This window comes from Mobula hypostoma, chromosome 6, assembly GCF_963921235.1.
Source record: "Mobula hypostoma chromosome 6, sMobHyp1.1, whole genome shotgun sequence".
NCBI classification, from domain to species: domain Eukaryota; kingdom Metazoa; phylum Chordata; class Chondrichthyes; order Myliobatiformes; family Myliobatidae; genus Mobula; species Mobula hypostoma.
The window spans coordinates 20732048-20747188 of NC_086102.1; the positions used below are offsets into that span (position 1 = coordinate 20732048).

At 42.7% G+C, this 15141-nt stretch overlaps 1 protein-coding gene across 1 annotated transcript in view; it reads left to right on the forward strand.

Moving 5' to 3' along the window:
* psmg1 (proteasome (prosome, macropain) assembly chaperone 1) overlaps nt 1-12939 on the forward strand; it is a 138374-nt gene extending 125435 nt beyond the window's left edge. The window contains exon 7 of the mRNA XM_063050365.1: nt 12796-12939. Coding sequence (XP_062906435.1) covers nt 12796-12840 — 45 coding nt within the window. The 3' untranslated portion in view covers nt 12841-12939. The remainder of the gene's footprint in view (nt 1-12795) is intronic.
* The last annotated feature ends 2202 nt before the right edge of the window (nt 12940-15141 follow it).

Genomic DNA, 15141 nt, shown 5'->3' on the forward strand with positions numbered 1-15141 from the left:
CTGGCCCCTGTGGAACACCACTAGTCACTGGCAGCCAGCCAGAAAAGGACCCTTTATTCCCACACGTTGCCTTCTGCCAGTCAGCCAATCTTCTATCCATGCCAGTATCTTTCCTTTAATACCATGGGCTCTTATCTTGTTAAGCAGCCTCATGTGTGGCACCTTGTTAAAGGCCTTCTGAAAATCCAAGTGAGCAGCATCTTTTGTCTATCCTGTTATTTCTACAAAGTATTTCACAGATTTGTCAAGCAAGATTTCCACTTTAAGGAAACCATGCTGACTTTGGCCTAGTTTATCATGTTCACAACGCCTCCTATCTAATGGTCGGGGTCAAAGAGATTGTCAAGGGATCCTTGATAATGTTAAGGGCTCTGCATATGCAGTGCTCTTGATAAATATCTCTGATGGGTGGAAGGAAGTCACTGATGATTCTCTCATCAACTCTCGCAATCCCTCGTAAGGTCTTGCGGTCAGATGCCTTGAAATTCCCATACCACACAGTGAGGCAGCTGGCCATGTTCAGCATAAAAGGTTGCGTAGCATTAATTGGATGCTTTGCTACAAGTCTTCAAGGGATGCAGACTTCAGCTTCAGCAGACTCCAATATCTTATCATGCTGTGACTTTCATTGCCTTGCAAATTCCCAAAGAGGTTTGCAGTTAACTAAATACTTTTGACATGCCTTCATCTTCTTCAGTGTCGGGCCTTGTGGTTTTGTAGTCATGCAGAAGTATGACTCAAGTTTTGTGGCGACAGTCTATTTTTCTGACAAGGCTTTGAGCACATCCTTGAACCTTTTGCCCTGTCTGGAATTGAAATTGGAATTGGAAGCGGTTTATTATTGTCACATGTACGGAGGTACAGTGAAAAGCCTGTCTTGTATGCTGTTCATTCAGATCAGATCATTGCACAGGGCATTGAGACTGAGCAAGGTAAAACTATGGTTGCAACATCTTCAGAAAATGTGCAATGCAGGAAAACAATAAAGTGCTAAATTATAACGAAATAGATTGTGAGGTCAAGGGTACATTTTATCATACTAGGGAGACATTCAATAGTTTTATAACAGTGGGGTTGAAGCTGTCCTTGAACCTGGTAGAATGTGCTTTCAGGCTTTTGTATCTTCTCTCTGAGGGAAGAAGAGAGAACGTCTGGGGTGGGTGGGGACTTTGATTGTGCGGGCTGCCATACCGAGACAGGGGGAAATCTAGAAGGAAGGGCAGGTTGCTTTCCGTGATGTGCTGAGATATGTGCACAGCTCTGCAGTTTCTTGCAGTCACAGGGAAAGCAGTTGTCGTAACCAAACTTTCATGCATCCAGATCTATGCTGCATCGATAAGTCCAAATATTTCATCAGGATGTCAAACACCTTCAACATGCTGAGGTAGCAGGCTGTGGTGTCTTCCTGGTTGGACCAGGACAGACTATTGGAGATATGTACTCCTACAAACTTGAAGCTCGATTTTTGGGAGATGATATTAACTTTGGTTTGCTAATTCTTCCAATGAATTTGAAAGATTTTGCAGAGAGAACGTTAGTAGTATTTTGCCAGTGCATACACATCTGAAGGACATCTGCCATCTGGTAGAAGGTGAGGAGTGTGCCAGGTTTCCGGATTTAATTTTCAAATACATTTTTCCTCAGTTGATCAAGGTCTGTGCCGTGCATTGAAACAGTGGTAAATTACATCATCACTGTGTGACTTCAGCGAGAGGTGGCTCTCCAGATATGGTAAGCGGTTCATGTTTTGTAGCATCTTGCTGTGAATATTTATTGGCAGAAGGTAGCACACAATAGTGTGAACGGATCAATAGTAGTTTTCCAGAAGGCTGAGACTCTATTAAGTATCAGTGACATCATTACTGATGACATAGAGCCTGGATTCTGAGCTTACGATGATGGAGTCAAAGGCTCTGGTGAGATTGAGGAAGACTGTGAATGGCGGCTGCATTTTTCCTGGAGTTCTTGCGTGGAGATATTGTTCATTGTGCATCTGGCTGGATGGATTTGGCGAACACTTTCTGATTTTAATTGCAATTGCAATAAAGGAATAAATGATGCCAAGGTGTGTACTGACAGGCCTGCCAAACGGACCGATGATCTGTTTTGCTGATACTGGCTGAAAGATAAACATTAGCTAGGGCAGCAGGATGAACTGCCATTTGTCTCTTCAGATAGAATCTTTCATACCCCTTGAGAAGACTTGTGAGGATTTCACTTAATAATTTCCCTAAAGATGGAGCATCCAACAACAGGCTGATATTTATTATAATCTTGTTTAAGGAACTTATAGAAATTATGTAAATCTATGGAATCCAGTGTAGGTGACTTCCCTTCCGGTTTTGCTTGGAGAGATTGCAGAGGCAGAGTCTCCTGGTCGCATTAATTATTGAGTCCTTTTCAATTATCAATTGGCATGCAGCCATGAATATATTTTTGACTTGGAACAGTATGGATGACGGGCAGGTGTGTGGAGGTACAAGGTGTGGAAAGGGTGTTTTTTGAACTTTTATTCCAATTATTTAGCTAAAAAGTACTTAATAGAAGATTTCTGTAACCAAATGCTCCCAGTTAGTGGCAACGTTTAGATGAGCCACAACTTTGGACATCATTACCTCACACATTCCATCCGGTTACAAGTACTGGATAATTATGTTCATAGTGCACAGAGTACAGTTTATAATTTGCATGCTAATTATAGTACTGAGTGCATACCATTGAGTGGTTTGGGTTGAACTCGTTTCTGGGAACCAAATGTGGACTGTAATAATGACACTGTCATACAGGTTGTATTATCATGGAATGTTAGTGGTCAGTGGTGTTGACGTATGCCAGGAAAGCTTTGAATTATCTTATGGGCTGGAATGGAATGCACTGCAGTTTGTCAGCGTACAATTTTTGTGGGGAACGCTGCTGACATGCAAGGTCAATCGGGTGTTTGGTGTAATCCAGGAAAAGAGGTTTGAAATATGGTTTTATTTTTTTGACTATGAGATTATTCAGTCCATAGCACCAGGGAGGCTCTTTGGAAGAAACATGCAGTTAGTCATTCTCTCGTGATTCTTCCCTCAACTTGACAACTTTTTCCCTTTAATGAGTGATTCCAGTTTCATTTTGAAAGAGGCTTCCAAATCTGGTGCCACCATAATTTCAGGCAACGTATGAAATTATACAGGACAATGGGAATCCAATCATTTGGAATGACTACCTTTCCATTTCTATATCGACTTCTGAATGGATCTGACAGAGTAGCTCTGTTTTGCTCCCCAGAGATGCTGCCATACATGTTGAGAACAGAATTTTCAACATTTTCTGCTTTTATATCTTTGATTTCAGTGTGAGCCAGAGACAAGTTGTGTTTCCCTGAACTTCCCTCTTCTTCTAGCCTTGTCATTTTTAACCCTATCATTCTTCATGCTTAAACACAGGCAAAAGTCACAGTTGGCAGCTTGCTTTATGTAGTCGGTTAGGAGGGGCTGGTGGTCACGGTTAAAGGCTATGATTCAGGTTGCGGGTGTGCGTAAGTTATGGTGTTCTGTATTTTTGTAACTGTCATAGAAAAATACTGAAGTGGGAACTGCAGTGGTGCAGCAATAACAACGTCATACTCAACGTCAACAAAGTCAAGGAACTAGTTGTTGACTTTAGAAAAGGGAAATTAGAAGGTTATAAGCCAGTTCCCATTAGTGGGTTGGAGGTGTAGAGAGTTTGTGACTTCATATTTCTGGATGTTAACATCTTGGATGATCTGTCTTGGTCCCAACATATAGATGCAATTATAGAGGCAATGCCTCTACTTTCTTAGAAGCTTAAGGAGATTTGGTATGTAATCAACTACTCTAAAATACCCTAACAAATATGGGTCCATTTTCATATACAAATTTGCAGGTGATATCACGGTTGATGGATGAAGCACGGGTGGTGGTGAGTCAGCCTACCAGAGCAAGATAGGACAGCTGGTTGAGTGGTGCCACAACAGAAATCTCTTGCTCAATGTCAGTGAAGCTGAAGAACTGATTGTTGACTTCAAGAAAGGGAAGGAGGGTGACCTGTACCAGATAGGGTTGCCAACTGTCCCGTATTAGCCGGGACATCCCGTATATTGGGCTAAGTTGGTTTGTCCCATACGGGACTGCCCTTGTCCCGTATTTCCCCCTGCTAAGGTAGAGCATTCCTATGAAACCATTCGTAAGCCGAAATGGCGTAAAGTGAAGAAGCAATTACCATTAATTTATACAGGAAAACTTTTTGAGCGTTTCCAGACCCAAAAGAAAACCTACCAAATCATACCAAATAGCACATAAAACCTAAAATAACACTAACATATCGTAAAAGCAGGAATGATCTGATAAATACACAGCCTATATAAAGTAGATATAATGTATGCACAGCGTAGTTTCGCTTAACAGAAACAGGAAGATTAAGCCAAAACCGGTATGTAGAAAAAAATCGGCACGTACACGCATGCACATGTCACGTATGCGAATGTCACGCATGTGCGCACACACGTGCCCGTGCAAGGTTTCATGGTCATCGTAGTCTTTCTCGGGGTAAACACAAGTGTCCCGTATTTGACTGCTACTTTTGTCCCTTATTTGGGAGTGAGAAAGTTGGCAATCCTAGTACCAGTCTACGTTTGGGAATCGGCAGTTGAGAAAGTCAGCAATTTTAAATAACTTGTGTTAACATACTGGGTGATCTGTACATAAATGCGATCACAAGTATGAAAACACTTACTTAAGAGGTTAAGGAGGCCTGGTTTGTCTCCGAATACTCCAGCAAAATTCTATAGATGTATTGTTAAAAATATCCTGACAGATTGTATCATGGCCTGGTACAGCAATTCCAACCCAGAGAAGTGCAAGGGCCTGTAGATAACGGGCACAGCTCAGCCCACCATGTGCACAGGCCTTCCTTCCATCGACAGCATTTACAGGAGGTAGCATCTATCATCTAGGATCTCCTCCATCTGGTCCTTGCTGCTGCTGTCCGGCAGGAAGTACAGAAGCCTGAAGCCCACACCACCAGGATCAGGAATGTCTCGGCCTAAGACATCAACTGTTTAGTCCTTTCCATAGATGCTGCCCAACATGCTGAGTTTTTCCAGCATTTTGTGTGTGTGACTCTGAATTTCCAGCATCTTCAAAATCTCTTGTGTTCAGTTTCCTGGACAGCTACTTTCCTACATCAACCAAGTTCTTGAACTGACATATGCAACCCTAATGATTCCTCAGCAAAGAAATGCTATGCATCATGTCTTGCACTATCATAGACTTACTTCTGATTGTATTGTTTTTGCACTATTATCTTGTTTGGCAGTTTGATCTTCACTGCCTTGTATAAATTACGTTTTGTGTATTGACTAAATCTATGTGCCTGTGATACTGCTGTAAGCAATTTTCTATTGTATACTTGAACTTGACCTGACTTGAGACTACTGGGAAGGAAGAGCATTGTATGAGTATCACTAATGTCTGACACGGCCACTTTCTTTTGTGTTCAGAATCTGAAGGTTTGTTAACTCTCCCTTGCTTTAGATTTTATTTAGTGGATGAGGTGTTCATAGTTAAAATCCTTCTAAAGTTTATTTTTTCTGGAGTTCATCTTAGAAGAAATTCTGGAAATATTTGTCAGTTCTTCTACCAATTCTGCCTGACAAGCTGAATGTGTCCAATGTTTTCTGTTTTTATTTTGAGTTTCCATTCTGTGGTAACTTGATATTGTATCCTAACCGTTTATGTTAACCACATTCCTGTTTGCGGCTGAGTATGATCTTACAACAACCAAAAGGCTGAGACTTGGAATTCCTTTGTAGATTCCTGTGGTCCAACATAATTTACGCAAGTTCATTAGCAGTAGCGATTATCCACACAGGTTAGTATCGCTGGATCGGTACTTTCAGACTCCGCCACTCATACCATCTTCATGAGTACTGCTAATGATAGAACATATAGATTATTTACTTACACTCACTATAGGAAGGATGTGGAAGCATTGGAAAGGGTACAGAGGAGATTTACCGGGATGCTGCCTGGTTTAGAGAGTATGCATTATGATCAGAGATTAAGGGAGCTAGGGCTTTACTCTTTGGAGAGGAGGAGGATGAGAGGAGACATGATAGAGGTGTACAAGATATTAAGAGGAATAGATAGAGTGGACAGCCAGCGCCTCTTTTCCAGGGCACCACTGCTCAATACAAGAGGACATGGCTTTAAGGTAAGGGGTGGGAAGTTCAAGGGGGATATTAGAGGAAGGTTTTTTACTCAGAGAGTAGTTGGTGCATGGAATGCACTGCCTGAGTCAGTGGTGGAGGCAGATACACTCGTGAAGTTTAAGAGACTACTAGACAGGTATATGAAGGAATTTAAGGTGGGGGCTAATATGGGAGGCAGGGTTTGAGAGTCAGCACAACATTGTGGGCCGAAGGGCCTGTACTGTGATGTACTATTCTATGTTCTTTGTTCTATGTTCTACTGTCCATTATGTCGCTGGCGTTTAGGGCAGCAATAAAGGTGCTCCATCTCTGGTGGTGTTCAGGGCTTCCTTCATCATGTCTGTAGCTTCCTCTCAGTTTTCACAATTGTCAGTCATGCAAGTCCCAGGTGGAGACTCAGGATTACCATTGCACTCTGATGTAGAAGGATTCTTCATTGCTGTTTCTGTAACTGTTTTGTTTTACCATTCAGGGTTGTTAACCCTGAGCTGAACCCCTGAACCCGGAGGACCGGTGGACCACTCTGAGTCTGGCCTCTACCCTTTGACCTGTTCGGCATGGGGTGACCCTACCAAGAGCCAAAGCATAAAGCTCTGACTCCAGCCAAGATAGCTCTCTGTATCATTGAGGCACGCAAGCCTCCAAACCTAACGACAAGATGGAGTCCTCTTGGAAGATATAGAACATTATATTCTTCTTAACTCTCTCATCAGCTTTATGAATTTCTTCTTTAGTAATTCCCCTCAACATTTATTTCATTGGCTTGGTGCTCAACTCTATGTTAAGCAACTGTGAAGCACCTTGGATAGTTTCCTCCATAGGAGTGACCTTACATTACTGTGAGAGATTAGTCAGAAAGATCAGGATCAAACATTGTTTTGTAGCAAGATATCTCCTGTATAATAAGAGTTAATGCAGTTGCAAAAAACAAAACCCCTTGCCGTTCAAAATGCAGAGCAACATTAAGAGTGGAATGTGGTTTAAGACTGCATCTGATATCAATCTTTTTACGTTTGGGAGTCCTGTGGTTATAGTATGGCTCCCAGTTTCACCATCAATTCATTACACAGCTGCTACATGTTGGAACAGACAGTTTAAAGGTTGAAGTGGAAGAGGCCTGTGAGTTAAAACACCAACCTTCATACTGCTGAGATTTTGCAATTGGCTGGTCAGAAAGGCATTTAGGTCTCAAGTGGAGGTCAACCTGTCGCATTAATCAGGCATGATTCAGTTTTCATTTTTTTGCCTTTTAAAGAGAATTCTGGTTCACAGCATGAAACCTGTGCACAAGGTTCTGTTGCTTTGTTCTATTTTTCATGTATGAGAACAGATGGACTTTGCAGGCAAACTGCATTAACTTAGTATAACCATAGCCTAAACCAGTCAAGTGGAATATAGTGTAGGAAAGTGTATGATCGTGCACTTTGGTAGAAGGAATACAGGCACAAACTATTTTCTAAACGGGGAGCAAATTCAAAAATCGGAGGTGCAAAGGGACTTGGGAGTCCTTGTGCACGATTTCCTAAAGGTTAACTTGTAGGTTAAGTCAGCAGTAAGAAAGGCAAATGCAATGTTAGCATTCATTTTGAGAGCAAGGATGTAATGCTGAGGCTTTATAAGGCATTGGTCAGACCACACGTGGAGTATTGTGAGCAGTTTTGGGCCCCTATTCTGTGAATGAAAGGCTTAATACAGGAGGAGCATTTGATGACTCTGAGCTTGTACTCGCTGGAGTTTAGAAGAATAAGGGGGGACCTCATTGAAATCTATTCAATATTGAAAGGCCTGGACAAAGTGAATACGGAGAGGATATTTCCTGTAGTGGATGAGTCCAGGACCAGAGGGCATATCCTCAGAACTGAGGGATGTCCATTTAGAGCACAGGTGAAAAGGAGTTCCTTTAGCCAGAGGGTGGTGTATTTGTGGAATTCATTGTCATGGACAGTTGTGGAGGCCAAGTTATTGTGTATATTTAAAGTGGAGGTTGGTAGGTTCTTGTTTAGTCAGGGCATCAAAGTCTATAGGGAGAAGGCAGAGGAATGGGGTTGAGAGGGATAATAAATCAGCCATGATGGATTGGTGAGGCAGACTCGATGGCCCGAGTGGCCTAATTTCGATCCTATGTCTTATGTTCTCATGGTCCAAGTGGAAAGCTACTGTGCTGGTTTGAGCCGATGGACAGCCGTTGTGGATCATTGGCTGTCTGGTGTTTGTGAACCTGCTCCTCTTAGCCAAGCACAGGATTCCTTAATTGACTGGAGACCATGTGCTGGAACACCTGACCTCCTAGTCCTGATCACTGAGGTCCTCCTTCCCCCTATTTGTGACATTTACTGGGAGCATTGCTGAGGATCCTTACCACCCATCCCACTATCTCTTGGACCCAATACTTTCAGGAAGGAAATATAGGATCATCAAGACTAGGACTGCCAGACTGGGTAACAGCTTCTTCCCTTAGTCTGTGAGGCTAATGAATACCCTGCCACCACCGAGGTCTCGTCACTAGGATTCTTTACTGTACTGTTTAATGTTTACCTTGCTACACACTACATGCATTTTGAATGACACTTTATTAACTTAGTTGTGGTAATATTTCGTTTTATGTGCTGTGTGTAATGAATGCTTTGCGCGGAGGCACTATGGTCCAGAGGAATATTGTTTCGTTTTGTATAGACATGTACAGTCAGACGACAATAAACTGGAACTTGAACTGGGATCACTATTAATTTCCGATGTGCTGAGGAGAGCATTTTGATGAGAATTTAGCATGGCTAATCAGTATTTCAGGACTCGAACAGAGAGTTAATACATTTAAATTGTTTTACTAGTTAGCCTTCGAGTTATTTTATTGTATTTTACCCTGTTTTTAATTATTTATAAGCACTATCATTACCTATATTTATTCATGAATAAATTATTTTTACTTTATTTATTTATAAATCATTTATTTTATTTATTCTTAATTTTTATTGGGTTTTTATATATTTGAATGAAGGACATATAGAAATTGTTCAAAAGCCTTTGGCGGCAGTGAGCTGTGCTTTGGGATATGACTCTTAAGGCCTTCAGAGACAATTTTGCATCATGGGAATGACTTTCCAGCATGGATGGTCAGGCTATTTTGTCCTCTCCTTCCCATAAGGACCTCTAAGAGGACCACAACCTTGTTGTAGGGTTTGGTGACGTGCGTGCCTCAGTGACGGGGAGAGCTATGTTGGCTGGAGTCGGGGCCATGTGCCATGGCTCTCAGTAGGATCAGCCATGGTAAATGGGTCAAAGGCTTGAGGCCAGACTAAGAGTGGTCCACCAGCCCTCCAGGTTCAGGGGTGCAACTCAGGGCTAACAACTCTGACTGGCCAAAAACAAAAGGTACGGAAATAGCAATGAAGAATCTACTTCTATCTGTGTGCGAGTGGGGACCCTGAACCACACCAGGACACAAAAGAGAAGATGCCCAAGGACAGAGATGGAGGAGATTTATTGCTGCCATAAACACTAGGAGCGTAGTGGGCAGTAATTAAGCAAGTTCCCATAAGGTAGGCATGGGCAGGTGGTGACTATGGGGCAGTAAGGATGGGCAATACACTGGGCCCTGTATGATCCAGCTCACTGTTACTGGGGAGTCATTAAGAACATTGCAGGCCTATCAATAGTAGGGTCCTTTATTAGATTAGTGCATAGCAGAAAAACAAACGTGACTACGTGTACACAGCAGCCTGCATTTGGATTGTGAGAGGAAAAATAGAGATACAAGAGGTTATGGACGCTGGAAGATGGAACAAGAAGCAAAAATCTGGATGAACTCAGCAGGTCAGGCAGCATCTGTGGAGGGGAAAGGACTGTCAACATTTCCTGTGAAGACCTTTCATCTGGACTGAAAGATAGAGGGGAGATAGCAAGGATAAAGAGGCGAGGGGAAGGGGTGGAATGAGAGCTGGCAAGCAATAGGTGGATTTAGACGAAGAAGGACGATTGGAAGATGGGGAGATGAAGGGTGGAAATAGCAAAAGAGACAGGGAGGTGTAGGTGGAGGCGAGAAAGGGGTTGCAGATAATTGAATCTGATGGGAAAGGAGGGGTAAGCACAGAATGAAATAATGACAGTGCAACTCAGTGGAAGGAGTGTGTGGATGATGGTGAGTGGACCTGGTGAAAGAGACTGGACGATAAGGAGCTGGGGGTGTGGGCAATGAGGGTGACCGGTACATACATGAGGAACAAGTATTCAAAGGAGATTTATCTATTGCTTGCAGAGTGATAAGGTTCTACAAGTACTTGTGTAGCAGGAACTTTACAATTTTCATGGTTCACAAGACTCTACAAGATATTTTTTTGTTGAATTTAATAAGATATCACAGTGTCAGTTAGAGTGCAAAGGTGGGTATTACCATTGTGTGCACAGCACTATGTCCTGAAATACAAGAGTAGAGCTGGTACAATCAAAAAGTTGATGTGCTAAGTTGACTGAAAGTTGCTTCACCTTCATGTGAGATGCCAATGTTAGATGAGATTGTGTCATTGCTGGAGTACCTGGTCAGTGCCCCAATCAATTGTTACCGTGATAAGGAATAATCCTGCATGAGCACTTCCAGTATGCATGGTACGGAGAATGTGAAGATTACATATTGTTATCCTCTTCTAGAAAGTAGTATAGAGAAACACCTAGAATGGTATAGCAGTCCTGGGATCCAGAGTTGCTGTTTTCCCAAAAGGAAAAGCAACTTTTCTTGAGTAATTACATTAAAGAGCTTACTTGTATAATTTATTCTTCTGTGAGCTTGATGATGCATGGCTCAATGTTCGCAAGTTCACCTGAATGCTTCCCCTTCACTTTGAGCAGTCTCGTACCAGAGGTTCCCAAGCATTGATGGGGTTCACATGTTTCTCATGTGCTGCAGGTTGCCAGAAGTATCTACCTGGTTGTCGGGATTAGACAATCATTGGAGGAGGCTTTAAAGGAATGCTGGTAATGCCTAGAGCATTGGAACAATCACATTAGTAGCTTCTGTCAGCCCAAGAGTTTAGCTAAACAAAGCACTGGTAAAGACACATATATGTTCTGTAGAACGTTTATGGAAAATTTTATCATTATTGCTGTTTTTGCACATTCTTTTTTTTGGCATGTGCCTGCGTGTGCATGCGTGTGTGTGTGCGTGTGTGTGTGCGTGTGTGTGTGTGTGTGTGCGCGTCTGTGTGTGCGTGTGTGTGTGTGCGTCTGTGTGTGCGTGTGTGTGCGTCTGTGTGTACGTCTGTGCGTGCGTGTGCGTCTGTGTGTGTGTGTGTGTGCGTCTGTGTGTGTGCGTCTGTGTGTGCGTGTGTGTGTGCGTCTGTGTGTGCCTACGTGTGTGTGCATCTGTGTGTGTGCGTGTGTGTGCGTGTGTGTGTGCGTGTGTGTGCGTGTGTGTGTGCGTGTGTGTGCGTCTGTGTGTGCACATCTGCGTGTCAGTGCGTCTGTGTGTGTGCGTCTGTGTGTGCGTGTGCGTCTGTGTGTGTGTGTGTGTGTGCGTCTGTGTGTGCCTGCGTGTGTGTGCGTCTGTGTGTGTGTGTGTGTGCGCGTCTGTGTGTGCGTGTGTGTGCGTGTGTGTGCGTCTGTGTGTGCATGTGTGTGCGTGTGTGTGCGCGCATCTGCGTGTGCGTCTGCGTGTCAGTGCGTGCATCCGTGATGATGTCTTTTTCATGGCTTTTTACAAGGCGTGGAACGAGAGAGAGAGAGAGAGAGAGAGAGAGAGAGACTGTGTGGCACGCACCACTCCCCACACAGACACCTTCGCAGTATTTTTCCTTTATTTTACGAGGTCGAGTTGCGATCTCGACACTTAACCCGGCACAGATGGAAAGCGCACTCGGGAGTGGACCTGACTGGTTTTGAGCCCGGGAACCTCCACTCCCAGGTCCGACGCTGATGTCATTGCGCTACCAGCCGGCCCGTTTTTGCACATTCTAAATGGATGGAATCAGTTCCACGCAATACTTTTACCTCAGAATGACTCCACAGATAAGAATTATCCTGTTTCCTTTAACTTTTAGTAGGAACTCTGATATAGTCTTCCAGATTCCTCAGAAAGAGTGAAATTAAACATGCACAGGAGCTCCATAAGATCCAAACTCAAACTGTTTGGAAGAAAGGAAAGCTTAGGTCGTGGGAGCAGAAGCAGAGATAAAATTTAGAAATTTTCTGATGCTCTTTTCTTGCTGCTGCCATCAAGTAGGAGGAGCCTCAGGACTCGCACCACCAGGTTAAGGAACAGTTAGTACTCCTCAACCATCAGGCTCTTGAGCAAAAGAGGATAGCTACAGTCATTCTATTTCTGGTGTTCCCACGATCGATAGTCTCACTTTAAGGACTCTTTATCTTGTTATTTCACGCTCTTTGATTTCATGTTACCTTATACTCATTATTTATTACTATTTATTTCTATTTACATTTGCATAGTTTGCTGCTCATTGATCCTGTTTACAGTTACTGTTCTATAGATTTGCTAAGTATGTCCACAGGAAAAAGAACCTCAGGGTTGTATGTGGTGTCATGTTTGTACTCTGATAATCAATTTGACTTTGACATTGATTTTGATTTCCTTACAGGAATGCACAGAAGTAGAAGAGGGTAGGAACATGTGCGGCTATTGAAGGACAGAAGGATGAACCTCAATCGATGAAGCCACAGCGCAGCTCTACTATGCGTGCCAAGTTTAATGTATTAAAATTGTTCTTCCATAAGTCTGACGCTGCATGGTTCACTGTTCTGAAGTTCACCTGAATTCCCCCCTTCTTTACTTTGGTCAGTCGTGGGCCAGAGGTTCCCAGGAGTTAATGAGGTTCTTACATTCCTTCAAGAGAAGCTTTGAAAATATCCTTGATTTTTACCCTCTGTCTGCTTGGAAACTTCTCCCAGCTTAGACTAGAGTCTCGTAGAAGCTGTGTGGAGAGGGGGAGCCTGCTACATGGGCAACAGCTTGCTCTCTGTATTGTACTGTTCTGGCTTGTGTATCACACAGATAGCTTGGACGCAAAATCCGTGGGAGCCCCTGACCTTCAGAGGGCCTCAAAGGATTGTATCTCAGTCTCCTGTGCTCCAAGGAGTAAAGCCCTCTCTTGTCAAACTTCTCCCTATGATTCAGTCCCTTAAGCCTCGTCAATATACTTGTAAATCTTTAATGCGATTTTACCAGGTTAATAAGTTAAGAAGGAGAATAGTTGCCTTTTTGTTGGCCTTTATTAGTCAGGGGAATGAGTCAGAATCTGTGAGATAATGTTGCAGCTCTACAGAATTCCGGCTGGACCACACATGGGGTAGTATGTTTAGGTTTGGTCACCTTATTATAGGAAGGACGTGGAGGATTCAGAGAGGAAGCAGAGGAGATTTACCAGGATGCTATCTGGATTATAAAGCATCTCTTATGAGGATAGGTTGAATGAGCTTGGGCATCTTTCCTTGTAGAGAAAGAGGCTGAGAGGTGACGATAGAGGTGTACAAGATGATAAGAGGCAAAGATTGAGTGGACAGCCAGAGACTTTCTCCCAAGGCAGAAATGTCTACTGCAAGGGAAGATAACTTTGTGTTTGGAGGAAAGTATAGGGGGTGTATCTCAGAGGTTGGTTTTTTTACATAGAGAGTGGTGGGTGCGTGGAACACCCAGCTGGGGTGGTGGTAGAGGCAGATACATTTGGGACATTTAAGAGACTCTTAGATAGCACATGGATGAAAGAAAAATGGAGGACTATGTAGGAGGGAAGCATTAGATTGACATTGGAGTTGGTTAAAATGTCGGCTCAACATTGTGGACTGAAGGGCCTTCCCTGTGCTGTACTATTTTATGTTCTGTGTTCTCCTATAGAAGGGTGAGACATGTGCCAATCCTGAAAGCATTTCAGTGATATATCAACCTCACTTCTGGAATATAGTATCTAACTTCGTGACCTGCATGTTGCAATAATGGCAGAACTGTTATCACTATGCAAATAGGTCAAAAAATTGGAACTTATTTGGCAAACTAGCCACTCAGATTTGTAGAGAGGAAATGACTGCCTGTATTTACATGACCACTGACAAATCATGGAAACTATTCATTAAACTCAGTGTTAGACCATCTGGTATTGTGTATACAGCAGATGTATGGAAATTCCACTATCATTATTAATCTGAATTTTACATATGGTCATCATGGAATTAGTCAGCAAAACACTAGGAGCCTAAGAATTAGTTGTGGGACAGGGAGGGGCAAGTTTTTTGTTTCATTTGGTCAGGATTCAAACGATTCAATTTGAAATCAACTTTGTTGGCTTCGTGTTAAGTATGTACGAATGAAATTTTGGGAGATGTTGAGGTCACTCCCAGAGGCAGAGCTGACCTGTAATGGGCTCTCTAATAGTTAAAGGAATGAGTACACATCTGCAAGTAATTACGCTAATTTTGAGATGTAAATAAGGTATTTGCTGCCCGTTTAAAAAGGGCAGCAAGGGAACCCCCTACCAAGCTAAATTGTGATAAAATGTAAAGGGAAAGATGTTTTCCTAAAAATGTAGGTGAAGCTTGAGAATTGCAAAGTGGAATAGCTGACTGGCAGTAATGCTTTTTAAAATGTCAAAGGAAAATTGACATCAGCATTTAAGTTGGAGAATAAATTCAGAGGAAATGTTATCATTTTCCTCCTCACTATAGAAGTATTGAATATCATAGCTTATAGCAGAGTTGAATATTATGATGTTGAGGTGGTCCCATCTTGGCTTGGAGTAAATCTCTTCAATGAGAATAGAAAAAAATAAATCTACTGGGCGCAATATGGATAGTCCTTTAAATCCACAGTTGATGCTTGACCCGCTGAGTTTCTCCAGTAATCTGATTTTTGCTCTGGATTCCAGTTTCTATTGGTTCTCATGTCCATGTTTCTTACGTGAGAGTATGAATTCAAGGCCCACTCAGGCTTAGAG